Here is a 15,189-nt window from a genome sequence, read left to right as displayed (position 1 = left end):
ATGTCACTATTCGTTAATGAGCCTCGTGGCAAGGGCTCTTTGCCAAGGGAATTAAACAATTTTATTCTATGAGGGAAAAACCAGTTTGGATCTTACTCCCCTTTGGGCTTTCGGTGTGTATGTAGCGCAGGAGGAAGAACAGATGGTTGTGGTTAAACGGGCAGCATCATAGTGCGTATCTGTACCCTTCCCTGTGACTTTCATAAGGGAGTAAGCACTCTATAAATACTATTGAATGAAAGAGTGAGAGTGAATGAAGAAACCAGTGAACCAGAGGGTCTCAGAACTAGAGCTGTAGTCTGAGCCCTCCTTTTACAGACAAGGAAGTATGGCCGTAGGGGAGTCAGAGCCGACCAGTGCCACATGCAGGACCAGACCACAGTGCTTCTGGGTCTTAGGCTCCGGACACTTGCTAAAGATTCATGCTGCCTCTCTTACTGGGCAGCTGTACAAATGAATTTCCAGTTAACTGAATAGGCACACAGGACTTTTTGTTTTGTTTTTAATAACCAAATCACTGTGGATGATTTCCTCATATCTGGGTCCCACAAAATGATTGTTTTTAAGCCAGTCACAGTAAGCCCATAATCCTTGGCAGGGACACAGTTAAGGACTGGATGTGACCCCATCCTGGCCATTGAGGCATCAGAAGTCTGCTAAGGAGTCCTGGGACCCCCTGCCTCTAAGGAGGAGACATAGGGAAGATGTCGCTCTTCTCCCTCTGGCACTATCACGTCTGATGGTGGACCTGTTTGCTGTAGCCATCCTGCTGCCAGTCTGAGGATGAGGCTTCACTGAGGATGGGAGCACAGAGAGATGGAAAGAAACTGGTTCAGGATCTTATGAAGCCCCTCAACCAACAACTCTGGAGCCTGCCCTATCTGTAATCTTTCAGTGGGGTGAAATTATAACTTATCATTTAAACCAGCTGAGTCAGATATGCTGTTATTTGGAGCTGAAAGTATCCTAAGAGGTTTGAATCACTTAAAAAAAGTTTTTAAAAATATTTATTTGTTTTTGAGAGAGAGTGACAGAGCGTGAGTGGGGAAGGGGCAGACAGACAGGGAGACACAGAATCCGAAACAGGCTCCAGGCCCTGAGCTGTCAGCACAGAGCCCGACATGGGGCTCGAACCCAGGAACAGCGAGAGCATGACCTGAACTGAAGTCAGAAGCTTAATCGACTGAGCCACCGAGGTGCCCCGAAGTTCAAATCATTTTTGATAGAAACCTTGAAAATGAAAATATTCGCTTTCTTGATTTCTTAAACGATTAAAAAAAAACCCCACAGAAAATAAACATTTCTTCAACTAGTCAGGTACATCACTCTGCTGGCGAGGACTGAGCAAGGCCATAATGTAGTAATGCTTTGGTTGCCTCTATGCTGCCTACTAACACAAATGCTCAAATATTCTATGCCATTAAGGTCTCAATCTTTTTAATCGCAGGACCCCTTTACGCTCTTAAAACCATTACCGAGGACCCCAAGAAGCTTTGCTTTATATGGGCTGCATCTACTGATATTTACCATACGAGAAATTAAAACTAAGAAATTAAAAAATATTTATTCATTTAAAAGTAACCACAGTAAACCCAATAAATGTTAGCATAACGTATTTTAATGAAAAATAACTACATTTCCCAAAACAAAATTAGTGACAAAAGAAGTAATGTTTGACATGTTCATAATCTCTTCAATGTCTTAATATTAGACAACTGAATTCTCAAATATGCTTCTGGCTGAATCTGTCACGACATGTTGTTTTGATTCAAGTATATGAAGAAACTCTGGCCTCACAGAGATATGTAGTTAGAAAATGAAGGAGTATTTTAATCATTGTTCCAGATAATTATAAATATTTGTCTTTGATTCGACCATAACTTGACAAATTTCTAAAAGGCTAGCTGCAATGGAGATACAACACAGTATCAACATTAACAAAAGTTTGGAAGAAGTTGAGTCCAACCCTCAAGGATGACTCTGAGGGGCTCAGTGGGGGAAGTAACTGCAGAAGTGGTGAAAACAGCAAGAGAACTAACTAGAATTAGAAGTAGAGCCTGAAGATGGGAGTGAATTGCGGCAATCTCATGAGAAAACTTGAGCAGATGAGGCATCGCTTCTATGGAGGAGCAAAGAAAGTGGTTTCCAGAGATGGAATCTACCACTCCTAGTGAAGATGCTGTGAAGATTGCTGAAATGACAACAAAGGACTTAGAAGATGACACAAACTTAGCTGACAAAGCAGTGGCAGGGTTTGAGAGGTTTGACTCCAATTCTGAAAGAAGTTCTATTGTGGGTAAAATGCTATCAAACAGCATCGCATGCAACAGAGAAATCATTCATGAGAGGAAGAGTCCATAGATGCGGCAAAACTTCATTGTTGTCTTATTTTAAGAAACTGCCCCAGCCACCCCAGCCTTCAGCACCCAGCACTCTGAACAGTCAGTCAGCAGCCCTCAACATCAAGGTTAACACCCTCCACCAGCAAAAAGATTATGACTTGCTAAAAGGTTAGTATTTTTTAGCAACAGAGTATTTGTTAAGTGAAGGTCTATACATTGTTTTTTTGACATAATGTTATTACACACTACACTGTAGTATAAACATAACTTTTATATGCACTGGGAAACAAAAAATTCATTTGAATTACTTCATTGCAATATTTGCTTTATTGCAGTCGTCTGGAACCAAACACATAATATAGCTGAGGTATGCTAGCAATTTTATTTAGAGTTCCCAAAAAGATACCGAAAATTACATTTTGCTCTTTTGCTATCTGCTAAACATTTATTGACTCTTCTGAGATTATCAGAATGTTTTTCCTAGCTCTAGTCTATTGTTAAAAATAAATGTATCTAACATATTAACTGTAGTCAATTTACTTTCCTATTTGCTAACCGAATAATAAAGGAACTATTAATTTAGCAATTCTCTTTTGAAATAAGCCTAAAAGAGTTTTATTTTCAAAGAAATATTACTTTGATGTACAGTGCTGGTTGACTTTAACATTAAGTAATGAATTCCTAACACAATTATACATAGTAAAACAAAATGGTTAAGAAAGTCAAGATCCCTTTTTACTTCTGGAGAGGACAGGATACATTTTATTCAGGTACTTTGGTGCTTAATTAGTGTTTTGGTGACATCACACATAGAGAGTAGAAACCATGACCCTTTACTAATGGATGTAAACCATCTTAGGGTTTTTTTACACACTAATGGAACGTGGGTTTGAGAGGATTTTTAAAAATGGAAAAATTTTCATTCTTTTCAACTGAGATCAAACTGCTGTAATTTTTTTTTAATCATAAGACTCTAAGAGTAAGTTAAATATAAAAACAAAGCAAAACTTTTAAAGCTTCATGTATTTGAAAACAACAGACAAATGGAAATTAGGAAATCATGGTTCTATTCTACGCATGCTGATCACGGGATTCTAAGAGCCAGTTACATATGGGGAAGGAATGCTTTTGAAGAATTCTTTTGAAGAGCTGCAGCAATTTGGTAGCAGCAGGGAACTGAAAATCAGGCAAGTATGGATCAAGATGGTGCCACAGATCATTCCTGACCACTCCCCTTCACAAGGCCAACTGGCAAATACCCATAGACAAGACAGCTCTGTGAAAATCTCAGGACCCAGGGATGAGGCTAAAGCACCCCCTGGAAAAACAAAGATTGAGAAGGATGACCTTACAAAGGTTCAGAGGAGTGGCTACACTCCGACCACACTGCCCGTTCCCAGGACAGCACAATGCCATACCAAGAGGAGTCCCCTGGGAGAGAGCCAAAGCATAAGAGACTCTTAAAAACTGAGAACAAACTGAGGGTTGATGGGGGATGGGAGAGGGGGAGGGTAGGTGATGGGTATTGAAGAGGGCATCTTTTGAGATGAACACTGAGTTGTATGGAAACCAATCTGACAATAAATTTCATATATTAAAAAAAAAAAAAAAAGAGGAGTCCCCTGGGCATATGGTTTCTACACTGGGGGGAAAAGAGCCCAAAGTGGACATCCAGCACCCCCAGCGTGGCAGGGCCCTTCCCAGGAGGCCCATTTGGATCTTGCCTCACAGGGATCACAGGAAATCTGCAGGGCTTGACCACTGAGAAGGTAGGCAGGGTTTATAGGAACCAGGGCTCAGTCTTGGCAGACCACATTTCTCTTTGCAGCTGCGCCCCTGCAGAGATCCTAAGTGGTGGCTGTGCTCATCTGCATAGCCAAGCAGACGGCCCTGTCTGGCCAGGGGGCTTAGTGGGCAGTGGAAATAAAAGGATGCTAATTAACATTACAAAAACATATGAATGTGTAATATTCAATGGTAATAGTAAATATGTAATCAAAGTCAGATCCTTTAATACTGTAATGGTAGTGTGTAATTCATTTGCAACTCTAAAGTTTAAAAAAAACATATCTAAAAAACATAACAATTTATTTTTGGATAGACAATATAAAAAGATGTAAACTGTAACACTGGTAACCTAAAATGTAAGAGGAAGATAGGTAAAAGTACAGTTTCTGTATGCTATTGAAGTTGTTATTAGTTTAAAATAGGATGTTATAAATATATTTTATGTAAGCCTCATGCTCACCACAAAGGAAAAACTACAGTAGACACACAAAAGAAGTCAAAGCATACTACTACTACAAAAAGCCATCAAATCACAAAAAAAGATAGCAAAAGAGGAAATAAGGAACAAAGAATCAACAAAACAGAAAGCAATGAACAAAATAGCAACACTAAGTCTTTACCTATCATTAATTACTTTAAACAACTGTATTAAATTTTCTAATCAAGAGACATAGAGTGGCTAAATGGATAAAACACAAGATCCAATGATATGCTGCCTACAAGAAACTGGATTTGTTTTACGGACACACACAGACTGACAGTGAAGGGATGGAAAAAGACATTTCAAGTAACTGGTAACCAGAAAAAGCAGCAGAGTAGTTATACTTATATCAGACAAAATAGACTTTAAGTTAAAAATGATCAAAAGAGATAAAGAAAGTAATTATATACTGAAAAGGGGGTCAATCCACTGCAAAGATATAAGAATTATAAATATTTATGCACCCAACATCAAAGCACCTAGATATATAAAGCAAATACTCATAGAACTAAAAAGAGAAATAAACAGCAACGCAGTTACTACCCCAGTGTCACACAGATTATCTACACAGAGAATCAATAAAGAAATAGCAGATTTGAAAAACACTATAGACCAAATGAACCTAACAGACACATATAGAACATTCCATCCAACGGCGACAGAGTAAGCATTCTTCTCAAGCATATAATAAAACATTTTTAGGATAGACCACGAATTAGGCTGTAAAATTAGTCTCAACAAATTCAAGAAGCCTGAAATTTTATCAAGTATCTTTTTCTTTTTCTTTTTTGTTTCTACCACAATGGAATAAAACTAGAAACATCAATAACAGGAGGAAAAGTGGAAAATTCACAAAGACATGTAAATTAACACACTGCTGAGCAACCAATGGATCAAAGAAGAAATCAGAATGGAAATAAAAATACTACGTTGAGGCAAATAAGAATTGAAACACAACATACCAAAACTTATGGGATGCAGCAAAACCAGTTCTAAGAGGGACGTTCACAGAGATAAATACATTCATGAAGAAAAAAAGAAAGAGCTCATATAAACAACTAACCTAACACCTCAAGGAGTTATAAAAAGAAGAACAAAATAAGCACAAAACTAGCAGAAGAAAGGAAATAATAAACATTGAAGCAGAAATGAGACAGAGAATAGGAAAATAATAGAAAAGACAGACAAAATCAAGGGCTGATTCTTTGAAAAGATAAACAAAATAGACAAACCTTTAGCTAGACTCACCAAGAGAAAAAGGGAGAGGACTCAAATCAATAAAATTATAAATGAAAGAGGAGATGTTACAACTATTATCACAGGAATACAAAGAATTTTAAGAGACCATTATGAATAACTATATGCCAACAAACTGAACAACCTAGAAGAATTGGATAATTTCCTAGAGACATACTACCAACCAAGACTGAATCATGAAGAAACAGAAAATCTTAAACTACTAATGAGTAAGGAGATTGAATCAGTAACAAAAAACCTGCCCCCAAAGAAAAACCCAGAACCAGATGGTTTTACTGATGAATTCTACTGAAGAATTAAAGCCAATCCTTCACAAACTGTTCAAAAAAAAAAAAAAAAAAAAAAAATGAAGATCAGGGAACACTCCCAAACTCATTCTATGGGGCCAGCATTACCCAGATATCAAAGACAGATAAGGACACTACAAGAAAAGGAAACTACGGGCCAGTATCCCCAATGAATATAGGTGTGAAAATTATCAAAATACTAGCAAACAGATTCACTGGGACATTAAAAGGATTATACACTATGATCAAGTGGGATTCATCCCAGAGATGCATGCATGGTTCAACATATGCTAATCAATCAACATGATGCACTACATTAATAGAATAATAAATGCAAAAAAAGCATTTGATGAAATTCAGCATCCATTTATGATAAATTCTCAATAAATTGTGTATAGAAGAACATAAGAATGGTCATTTACGATAAGTACGTAGCTAACATCAAACTCAATGGTGAAAGGTTGAAAGCTTTCCTTCTAACATCAGAAACAAGACAAAGATGCCCATTTTCACCACTTCTATTTGACACACTACTGGAAGTCCTAGACAGAGCAACCAGGCAACAAAAAGAGAGGAAAGGCATTCAAATAGGAAAGGAAGAAGTAGAATTATCTCTTTTTACGGATGACATTATCTTATATATAGAAAATCCTACAAGACTCCACCAAAAAACTGTTGAACTAATAAATCCATTCAGTAAATTTGCAGGATATAACATCAACATACAAAAATCAGTTGCCTTCCTATACACTAAAAACAAATTATCTGAAAAAGAAATGAAGAAAACAATCCTATTTATAATAGCATCAAAACCAATAAAATACATAGGAATAAATGTAACCAAGAATGTTACATGTAACCAAGAAGAATAAACGTAACCAAGAATTGTATACAATGAAAAGTGTAAAACACTGAAAAAAGAAACTGATGATAAACAAATGGAAAAATATCCCATGTTCATGGACTACAAGAATTAGGGCTGTAGGGGCGCCTGGGTGGCGCAGTCGTTTAAGCGTCCGACTTCAGCCAGGTCACGATCTCGCGGTCCGTGAGTTCGAGCCCCGCGTCGGGCTCTGGGCTGATGGCTCAGAGCCTGGAGCCTGTTTCCGATTCTGTGTCTCCCTCTCTCTCTGCCCCTCCCCCGTTCATGCTCTGTCTCTCTCTGTCCCAAAAATAAATAAACGTTGAAAAAAAAAATTAAAAAAAAAAAAAAGAATTAGGGCTGTAAAAAAGTCCAGACTACCCAAAGTAATCTATAGATTTAAGATAATCCCTATCAAGATTCCAATAGCATTTTTTACAGAAATAGAACAAATAATCCTAAAATTCACATGGAACCACAAAAGACCCAAATAGCCAAAGCAATCCTGAGAAAGAAGGACAAAACTGAAGGCATCACACTTCTTGATTTCAAACTTGTGTACAAAGCCATAGTAATCAAAACAGTATGATGTTGGCATAAGAAGATATAGACCAACAGAATCGTATTGAGAGCCCAGAAATAAACTCATGCATACACAGTCAAATAATATTTGACAATAGAGCCAAGAATACTTGTGAAGAAAGACAGTCTCTTCAATAAATGGTGCTGGGAAAAGTGGATATTTACATGTGAAAGAATGAAATTGGACCCCTATTTTACACTGGACACAAAAAGGAACTCAAAATGGAGTAAAGACTTAAATGTAAGATCTGAAACCATAAAACTCCTAGAAAAAAACATAGGAAAAAAATTTCCTTGACACTGGTCTTGGCAATGATTTTATGGATATGACACCAAAAGCCTAAGCAACAAAAGCAAAAATAAACAAGTGGGACTACATCAAACTAAAAAGTTTCTGTACAGCAAAAGAAACGATCAATGAAATGCAAAGGCAACTTATAGAATGGAAGAAAATATTTGCAAACCACACATCTGGCAAAGGATTAAAATCCAAAATATATATATATAAGAGCTCGTACAACACAAAGGCAAAAGCAAAACAAACAAAACCCCCAAACAATCCAATTAAAAATGGGCAAGGGACCTGAATAGACATTTTTCCAAAGAAGACATACAAAGTGGCCAACAGGAACACGAAAGGGTGCTCAATATCACTGATCATCAGGGAAATGCAAATCAAAACCACAATGATATATCACCTCATATCTATTAGAATAGCTTTTATAAAAAAAAAAAAGAAATAAAAAGGGTTTATTAAGATGTGGAGAAAAGAGAACCCTTTTACACTGTTGATGGGAATGCAAATTGATACAGCCACTATGGAGAACAGTATGGAGGTTCCTCAAAAAATTAAAAATAGCAATATCATATGATCCAGCAACTTCACTTCTGGGTATATAGCTAAAGGAAAGGAAATCACTATCTTGAAGAGTTATCTGTACCCCTATGTTCACTGTAGCATTATTTGCAATAGCCAAGACATGGAGACAACCTAAATGGGTATCAATGGATGAAACAAGAAAATGCAAGATGTATATATTTATGAAATGTGTGTGTGTGAGAGTGTGTGTATGTAATGGAATATTATTTTGCCATTAAAAACAAGAAATCCTGTCATTTGTGACAACATGGATGAACCTTGAGGGCATTATGCTAAGTGAAATAAGTCAGAAAAAGACAAATACTGCATGATCTCACTTACATGTGGAATCTAAAAACTCTGAACTCACTGAAACCAAGAATAGAGTGGTGGTTGCCAGAGGCAGAAGGTGGGGCTAGGGAAGTGGGTGAAGGTGGTCAAAAGCTACAAACTTCCAGTTATATACTGTATTGTATATTTGAAAATTACTGAGAGTAAATTTTTTAAAATGCTCACCACACATGCACGCACACACACACACACACACACACACACACACACACGTAATTATCTGGGGTGATAGGTGTGATAACTAACCTTACTGTGGTAATCATTATATAATAGATACATATATCAAATCATTATATTGTAAACCTTAAACTTACTCAATGTTGTATGTCAATTAAATCTCAATACAGCTGAATTGAAATAAAATGAAAAAAGAGTATCATGGCCCTATTTTAGCTTGTCCTAACATAAGGTACAAGTTAACCAATAGGGATAGCAATATTTGTCAACTGAGAAATTGATGAGATACCTGACAGGAAGTTTGAGTTGCTATATCTAAACCTGAAAATAAACTACAGATGACCCTTGAACAACATCGGTTTGAACTGTGTACATCCACTTACAGACAGGGTTTTTTGTTTTTATTTTTTTTATAAACATAATACTGTAAATGTATTTTCTTTTCCTTGTGATTTTCTTAATAATTTCTTCTCTCCAGCTTAGTTTATTGTAAGAATTCAGTAGATAACATATAAAACATATGTTACTTGACTTTATGTTATTACTAAGGCTTCCAGTTAGCAGTAGACTATTAGTAATTAAGTTTTGGGAGAGTCCACAATTAAACACAGCTTTTTGACTATGCAGGGTAGGAGGTGTTGGCACCCCAACCACCATGTTGTTTAAGGGTCAAGCATACAGTCAAATAAAAACTTAAGAATATTTGTCATTTGTCTTGCCGTTTTCTCCAATTGGTTAACCTCGGTATTTCTCCCTCACACCTAACTATTGCATGATATTACTAAAAAAAGGTAAAATGATCAAATATTGAATATTATGCATTCATAATTTATTTAATGCTTGCTATGTATCAGGTATCCCCAATAACCTGGGTATACAAAAACAGATAAGCCCTGCCCTCAAGTAACTCATAGTCTTTTATTTTATTTTTAAATTTATTTTTTTAAGATTTCATTTTAGCAATCTCTACACCCAACATGGGGCTCAAACTCACAACCCCAAGACCAAGAATTGCATGATCTACCAACTGAGCCAGCCAGGCACCCCCTAGATTGGTTTTAGATTAAAAATACCACATGTTGGGTTCTATTTACTGAGGGCTTTCTATTCCCATTAAATTGGGAGGGAATGGCAGAAGGATGTTTATAAAATATGAGCAGACTTCTAATTATGAAAACATAATGCAACTGATTTCTACAGTAGTACTCCTCAAATTTCTTCATACGACCATAAGGAAAATGAGTGATAACATAAAATGATAAATAAGGAAAGTTACTTATATATCATTAAAAGACTATTGATGCCTGTTGGTGAATATTAAACACAATCAGGACTTAAAGGGATTTGTACTTCATTTTTTAAATCATGTGTAAAAGCACCAAGGGGTTCTGCGTAACACAGAGGACAGTACAGCTTCAGTTAAATATAAAATTGAGAGTACTTTTTGTCTTTCAACCAAAAATTTATCTTAACTGAAAAGACTTCTCATATATGATCAAAGAAGACAAGGGCAATGAACACATCATACCTGGGCACACATTTTCATTGTGCAAAAGTAATAGCTGTTAGGAAGCCGTGGTGACATAGCACAAGGCTCAGTAATCACTCTATCTGCCCAAAACCATCCCACTCACTTTACATACACAAAATTGTTGATAATTTGGTAAAATAACAAAATAACAAAAGGTTAAGCAGTTACAAAATGTGATTCCTGCATACAGAGCTAAGAAAACCAATGAGTAATACCCCTCACATGGCCATATCAGATATCCAAATCTGTCCCCCCAGGATTAACCTGCTTGCTCACGTAAAAAATTAGACTGTGTTTTACAGACTAAACATACATTTAAAGCCATAATAAATTCTTCATCTCTGTCAGGAATTGAAGTATTTTCCCCCTCTAAACCGAACATGGGTCTCCAGCAAATTTTAAAAGCATGTATAATAAACTATTTCACTCGGATCCCTTTAGAGAAAGAAATTTAACTTGCTTTTTAACTCAAGAGCAATAAAACCCCCAAACTTAAATTTATCTAATCTCTGTAATCTAAAACCTCATGAATCCCAGACAAATCATCTTGTATGTGCTATTACTGTCATGAATGCAACCTTAGCCCCCAAACTTAAGGATGTCATGTATCTTCATCCTGGAAACCCAGATCTAGTCAACCACACCAGAAAGTGCCAGCCTCTCACATGTTCCTCACACCCAATCCACTACACCAAGTTTTATGAAATGCTATAGATTCCATCTTTGCAAAATAATCCCTCTTCTTTATTTCAGCTGTCAATAGCACACTCCAATCATTTTCTTGTCCTGATGTTTCTGACAGATACGCTGTTTACCTCCCTGCCTCCAATCCATTCTCCAGGCTTACTTCCAGAGTGACCTTTCTAAAATGCAAATATAAGCCTATCACTCCCCTGGTTAAAACAAGCTTATAGGACCAGGGTCACTGTCTCTCACTTAGCACCTCCACCTAATTTTGTCTCTACCTGTGTTATGTCTCTCAGTGACAATCCCCTTGCATTAGACATAAGATTACGTCTGGATCTCCAAAAGTGGTCCATGGTCTTGAGCCTCTGCCCAAAGCCTTCTTTGTCTTCTTCAGCCAAATAACTCCATCTTTCCCTTAGAATTTAGCCTGAGAATAAAGCCTGCCTAAGAATCTCTGTCTGATTTGGGTTCTTCTGTACACCCCCAAAGTCTCCTCTGCTGTCATCTTCATAGCACCTCCCTAACACCTAGAATCACCAACCCACAGGTCAATGCAAACCCTCAGAGGCAGGGACTATAACCCATTCAACTGTGTACCACAAACATCAAACCGGCACATGGTGAGCACGCATTAAATATCTGTCATTTACTGCCTTTGATACCCTATGAATAAGGTCCGTATACCTTACCTTACACAAGAGCTATGTTCCTGAAACTGACAACAAAACCCATGTTAAGGGGGTACTTAAGACTTCATGTGAACCTGTGAAAGCCCCCATAAGTGGGAGTTACCAAAATAAAACAGGTAATATGCACAATTAAAAAATACATAAGGGTGCCTGGGTGGCTCAGTCGGTTAAGTGTCCAAGCGTCCAACTTTTGACTTCACCTCACATCATGATCTCACTTTGTGAATTTGAGCCCCACGCAGGGCTCTGCACTGACCTTGCACTGCCTGCTTCAGAGTCTTTGTCTCCTTTTCTCTCTGCCCCTCCCCCACTTGCTGTCTCTCAAAAATAAACATTTAAAAAATATATAATAAAGGCATTTTGATACCTTAAGTTAATAACTCAAGTACCTACAATTAAATTTACATTTATTATTCTTTATATGCTAGAAACCTTCCAGGATAGCCCTCTCTGAAAGTTTCAACAAATTCACCTTGCTCCATTAAGTTCATCTTAACATAGTATGCAGACGCTATTGTAGGTAATATTCCAATAAAGAGGCATTCATTTTATCTAAATATCTAATGGCTCTTCCGTTCTTTCAGCTTTGGCTTCTTGCCACTTCCTTCCCTTACATGCCCATCCCAGCTCTCGATTCATTTTAAGTAACAAGAGTATATTTTTCAAGGCCTGCATTTATTTTACCTATGATGGATATACCACAGAATACTCTCATCTCTTCCTGACTCTTCTGTCTTGCTGACCTCTCTTTTCTGTTTCTAATTATTCCCAAGAGAAATCACTCAAACACACTTTCATTCAATCAACAAACATTTATTAAATACCTACATGCCAGGAACTGAGCTAAATTTTTTAAGTCATGTGGTTCTAGAAAAGGTGCATTCATATAAATCCAACCTGTGACTGCTACCTACAATAAGAAATGCACTTTGCACAGCAAACCAATATATAGCTTATTTATGCAGAGAAATAAAATGCCACTAAACAAGACAACTATACTTTTCACCATGCACTGGAACTCTCTTTTGGATTCAGCTTGGTTTTATTTTATTTCACTGTGTGGGGGCCCACTCAATTAACTTCATGGCTCACTAATGAGTCAAGAATTACAGTTTGATATGAGGGAACTACATGAGGGAAACTTCTGTTTTGGAGAGATTACTGTATTACAAAGAAAAAACAATTAAAAATACTCAGGAGGGATGGAGAGAGGATGGTGAGGGAGAGAAGAAGCTAAAGTAAAAAGAAACAGAAGGGGAAGGAGTGAACAGAAAGGGGTCATCTAGAAATAGAAAAGGTAAAAAGGAAAAGCCAAAGAGGGTAAAGAAAAAGAAGAGAACAAAAGAGGAAAAAAGACTGTCGCGGTAATTTCTGGGGTGAGGAAGAGGTCACAGACTAGTTTCCTCGGGCTGAGGAGTGTTGTCATTTCTCATCTCTCGCCTGTGGAGGGAATTAGCTGATTAACCATTGATCACTGCCTCCTAACTGCGCTAAATCCTTAAACCTTTAGAGACTGTACTACGGGTGTTTAGGAAAGATAACAAGAGTTACCCATGAAGGTAGAAATACTTACTAGCCTGCAGCACAGAGACCAGAGCACTGTCTGCAGAGGACTAGATGAAATCAGTGCGGGGGGACCCCAGAGAGTGACTCGTACATAGGGAACACAGCATTGAAAACGAGTCACGAAAAGAAAACAAAGCTGAATTAATCATGGCCACTGTGTCATGTTCATCTCATCAGTGGGAAAATGTGATGAGATGAAAGTACCCTGCGATTTGTGAAGCCCTTCCCTAATAGAAACCCTTACCTGTGGGCATTCACCATCAGGTCAGTAAATGCTTCTTATTATGACGTGGACTTAGGGAATAAATTCAACCTGATGGTTCTGAAAGAGTAAGCACACTGATTTACCTTATATTACATTTCAGCCTATCCTGTGTTGGAAGAAACGTAAGTTGGGCAGCATTTATCCAAACTCTAGGTCTTATATTTTGAACAAATTCTTAGAGGTAATTTCTAAACGAGTGAGACATCTTCCTGGAATAGGTAGGCCACAGAATAGCAGGCACTAATAATATGTGTGTTCATGTTCCTTTTAACCTACACTGATTGGCATTTGTTGCTTGGTTAAAAACTCCCAGAGAACTGGTAGGAGTGTAAAACGAGAACAGGTTGGTCTTGCATGAATGCAGTGAATCACTTCAGGGCCACACAACACCTCTTCCCTGCCCTGGCACAGCCAGTCCTTCCACTCGGGTCTTTTCACTCTGCATTTGGTCCCGGGTGCAAGGGGAAACAGGATAGAGGGGGAAAAAAGCTGAAAATCTCATGTGCTTAACTTTTTTCTTCTATCAGAAGGGAACAAAGAAGTACAGGAGGGCAAAGGGCTTATGAGCAGGAAAGAGAATAGTGGAAAAAGTAAAGAATGTTCAAGGATGTGGGGAGAAAGGAGCCACTGGGAGTGTGGCTGAAAACCAGGGAGATGGTGGTGAGGTGGTTTATGGGCAGGGATGCTCAGGGGGCCTCATACAGATTCTGGCAGAAATGGGAGGGAATGGGAACGAGATTCAGTACATTTCAACAAATATTTACTGAGCACACAATTTAACAAAGTATTCTGGGCGCAACAGGGGACGCGAAGATGGGCTTCCCTCTAGAAAGTTAGAACCTAGTAGGGTAGCGGTCATCGTGAACAGCAGCAGTGGCTGTTCCTATGGTGACTAAATGACCTCCATGCCATAATGTAAGTCAAGCAAAGTATGCTTGTCCAAGAAGCATGTCTGCATTAGGGACAATATGCTGGGTACTGGGAAAGAATAAAGGTATATTATTTTAAATACTATATTTAAATATTAAAACAAAATTCAAGATTAACAGAGCAGAGACATTATGTCTGCATACAGAGGTGTCTACAAACCCAGATGATGTAAGAAGATCAAAGTGAGGGCTGTCCACACTAATTACTCAGTATTCCTACCACAGTGGTTATAAAAGCAGCTGGTAACAGTAGGCATTTATAGCTTAGAGATGGGGAGTCAGCCTGTCTGGGTTTGAATCCTGCCTGGTTCTTCCCCTTGCTAGCTGTTAGACCTTGAGCAAGCTACATAACTTCTCTGTGCTTCAGTTTCCCCATCTGTAAAATGAAGATGATAGAAAGATCTACTTCATAGGGTTACTGTGAGAACTGAGTTAATTCAGGTAAAGGTGCATAGAACAATGCCCATCACATGCTGAGTGTCAGTAAATGTTGGCTCATGTCACTTCCCCCTAGTCACCACCCATACACTCAAGGA

The 15,189-nt window shown here is 37.9% G+C and overlaps 1 protein-coding gene across 4 annotated transcripts in view; it reads right to left on the bottom strand.

The window, feature by feature from the left end:
- FIG4 (FIG4 phosphoinositide 5-phosphatase) overlaps window positions 1-15,189 on the bottom strand; it is a 134,308-nt gene that overhangs the window by 24,849 nt on the left and 94,270 nt on the right. The window contains exon 23 of one of the 4 annotated variants that reach the window (XM_047858996.1): window positions 555-794. The exons of the other annotated variants lie outside the window; for them this stretch is intronic. Within the exon in view, the coding sequence (XP_047714952.1) occupies window positions 731-794 (64 nt within the window). The 3' untranslated portion in view covers window positions 555-730. Of the gene's footprint in view, window positions 1-554; window positions 795-15,189 lie in introns of those variants that run through there. 4 annotated transcript variants of the gene reach the window in all.

This window comes from Prionailurus viverrinus, chromosome B2, assembly GCF_022837055.1.
Source record: "Prionailurus viverrinus isolate Anna chromosome B2, UM_Priviv_1.0, whole genome shotgun sequence".
Classification (NCBI taxonomy): domain Eukaryota; kingdom Metazoa; phylum Chordata; class Mammalia; order Carnivora; family Felidae; genus Prionailurus; species Prionailurus viverrinus.
The sequence above is the reverse complement of the archived record's forward strand: the minus strand, read 5'-3'. Positions and strand labels throughout refer to the sequence as shown.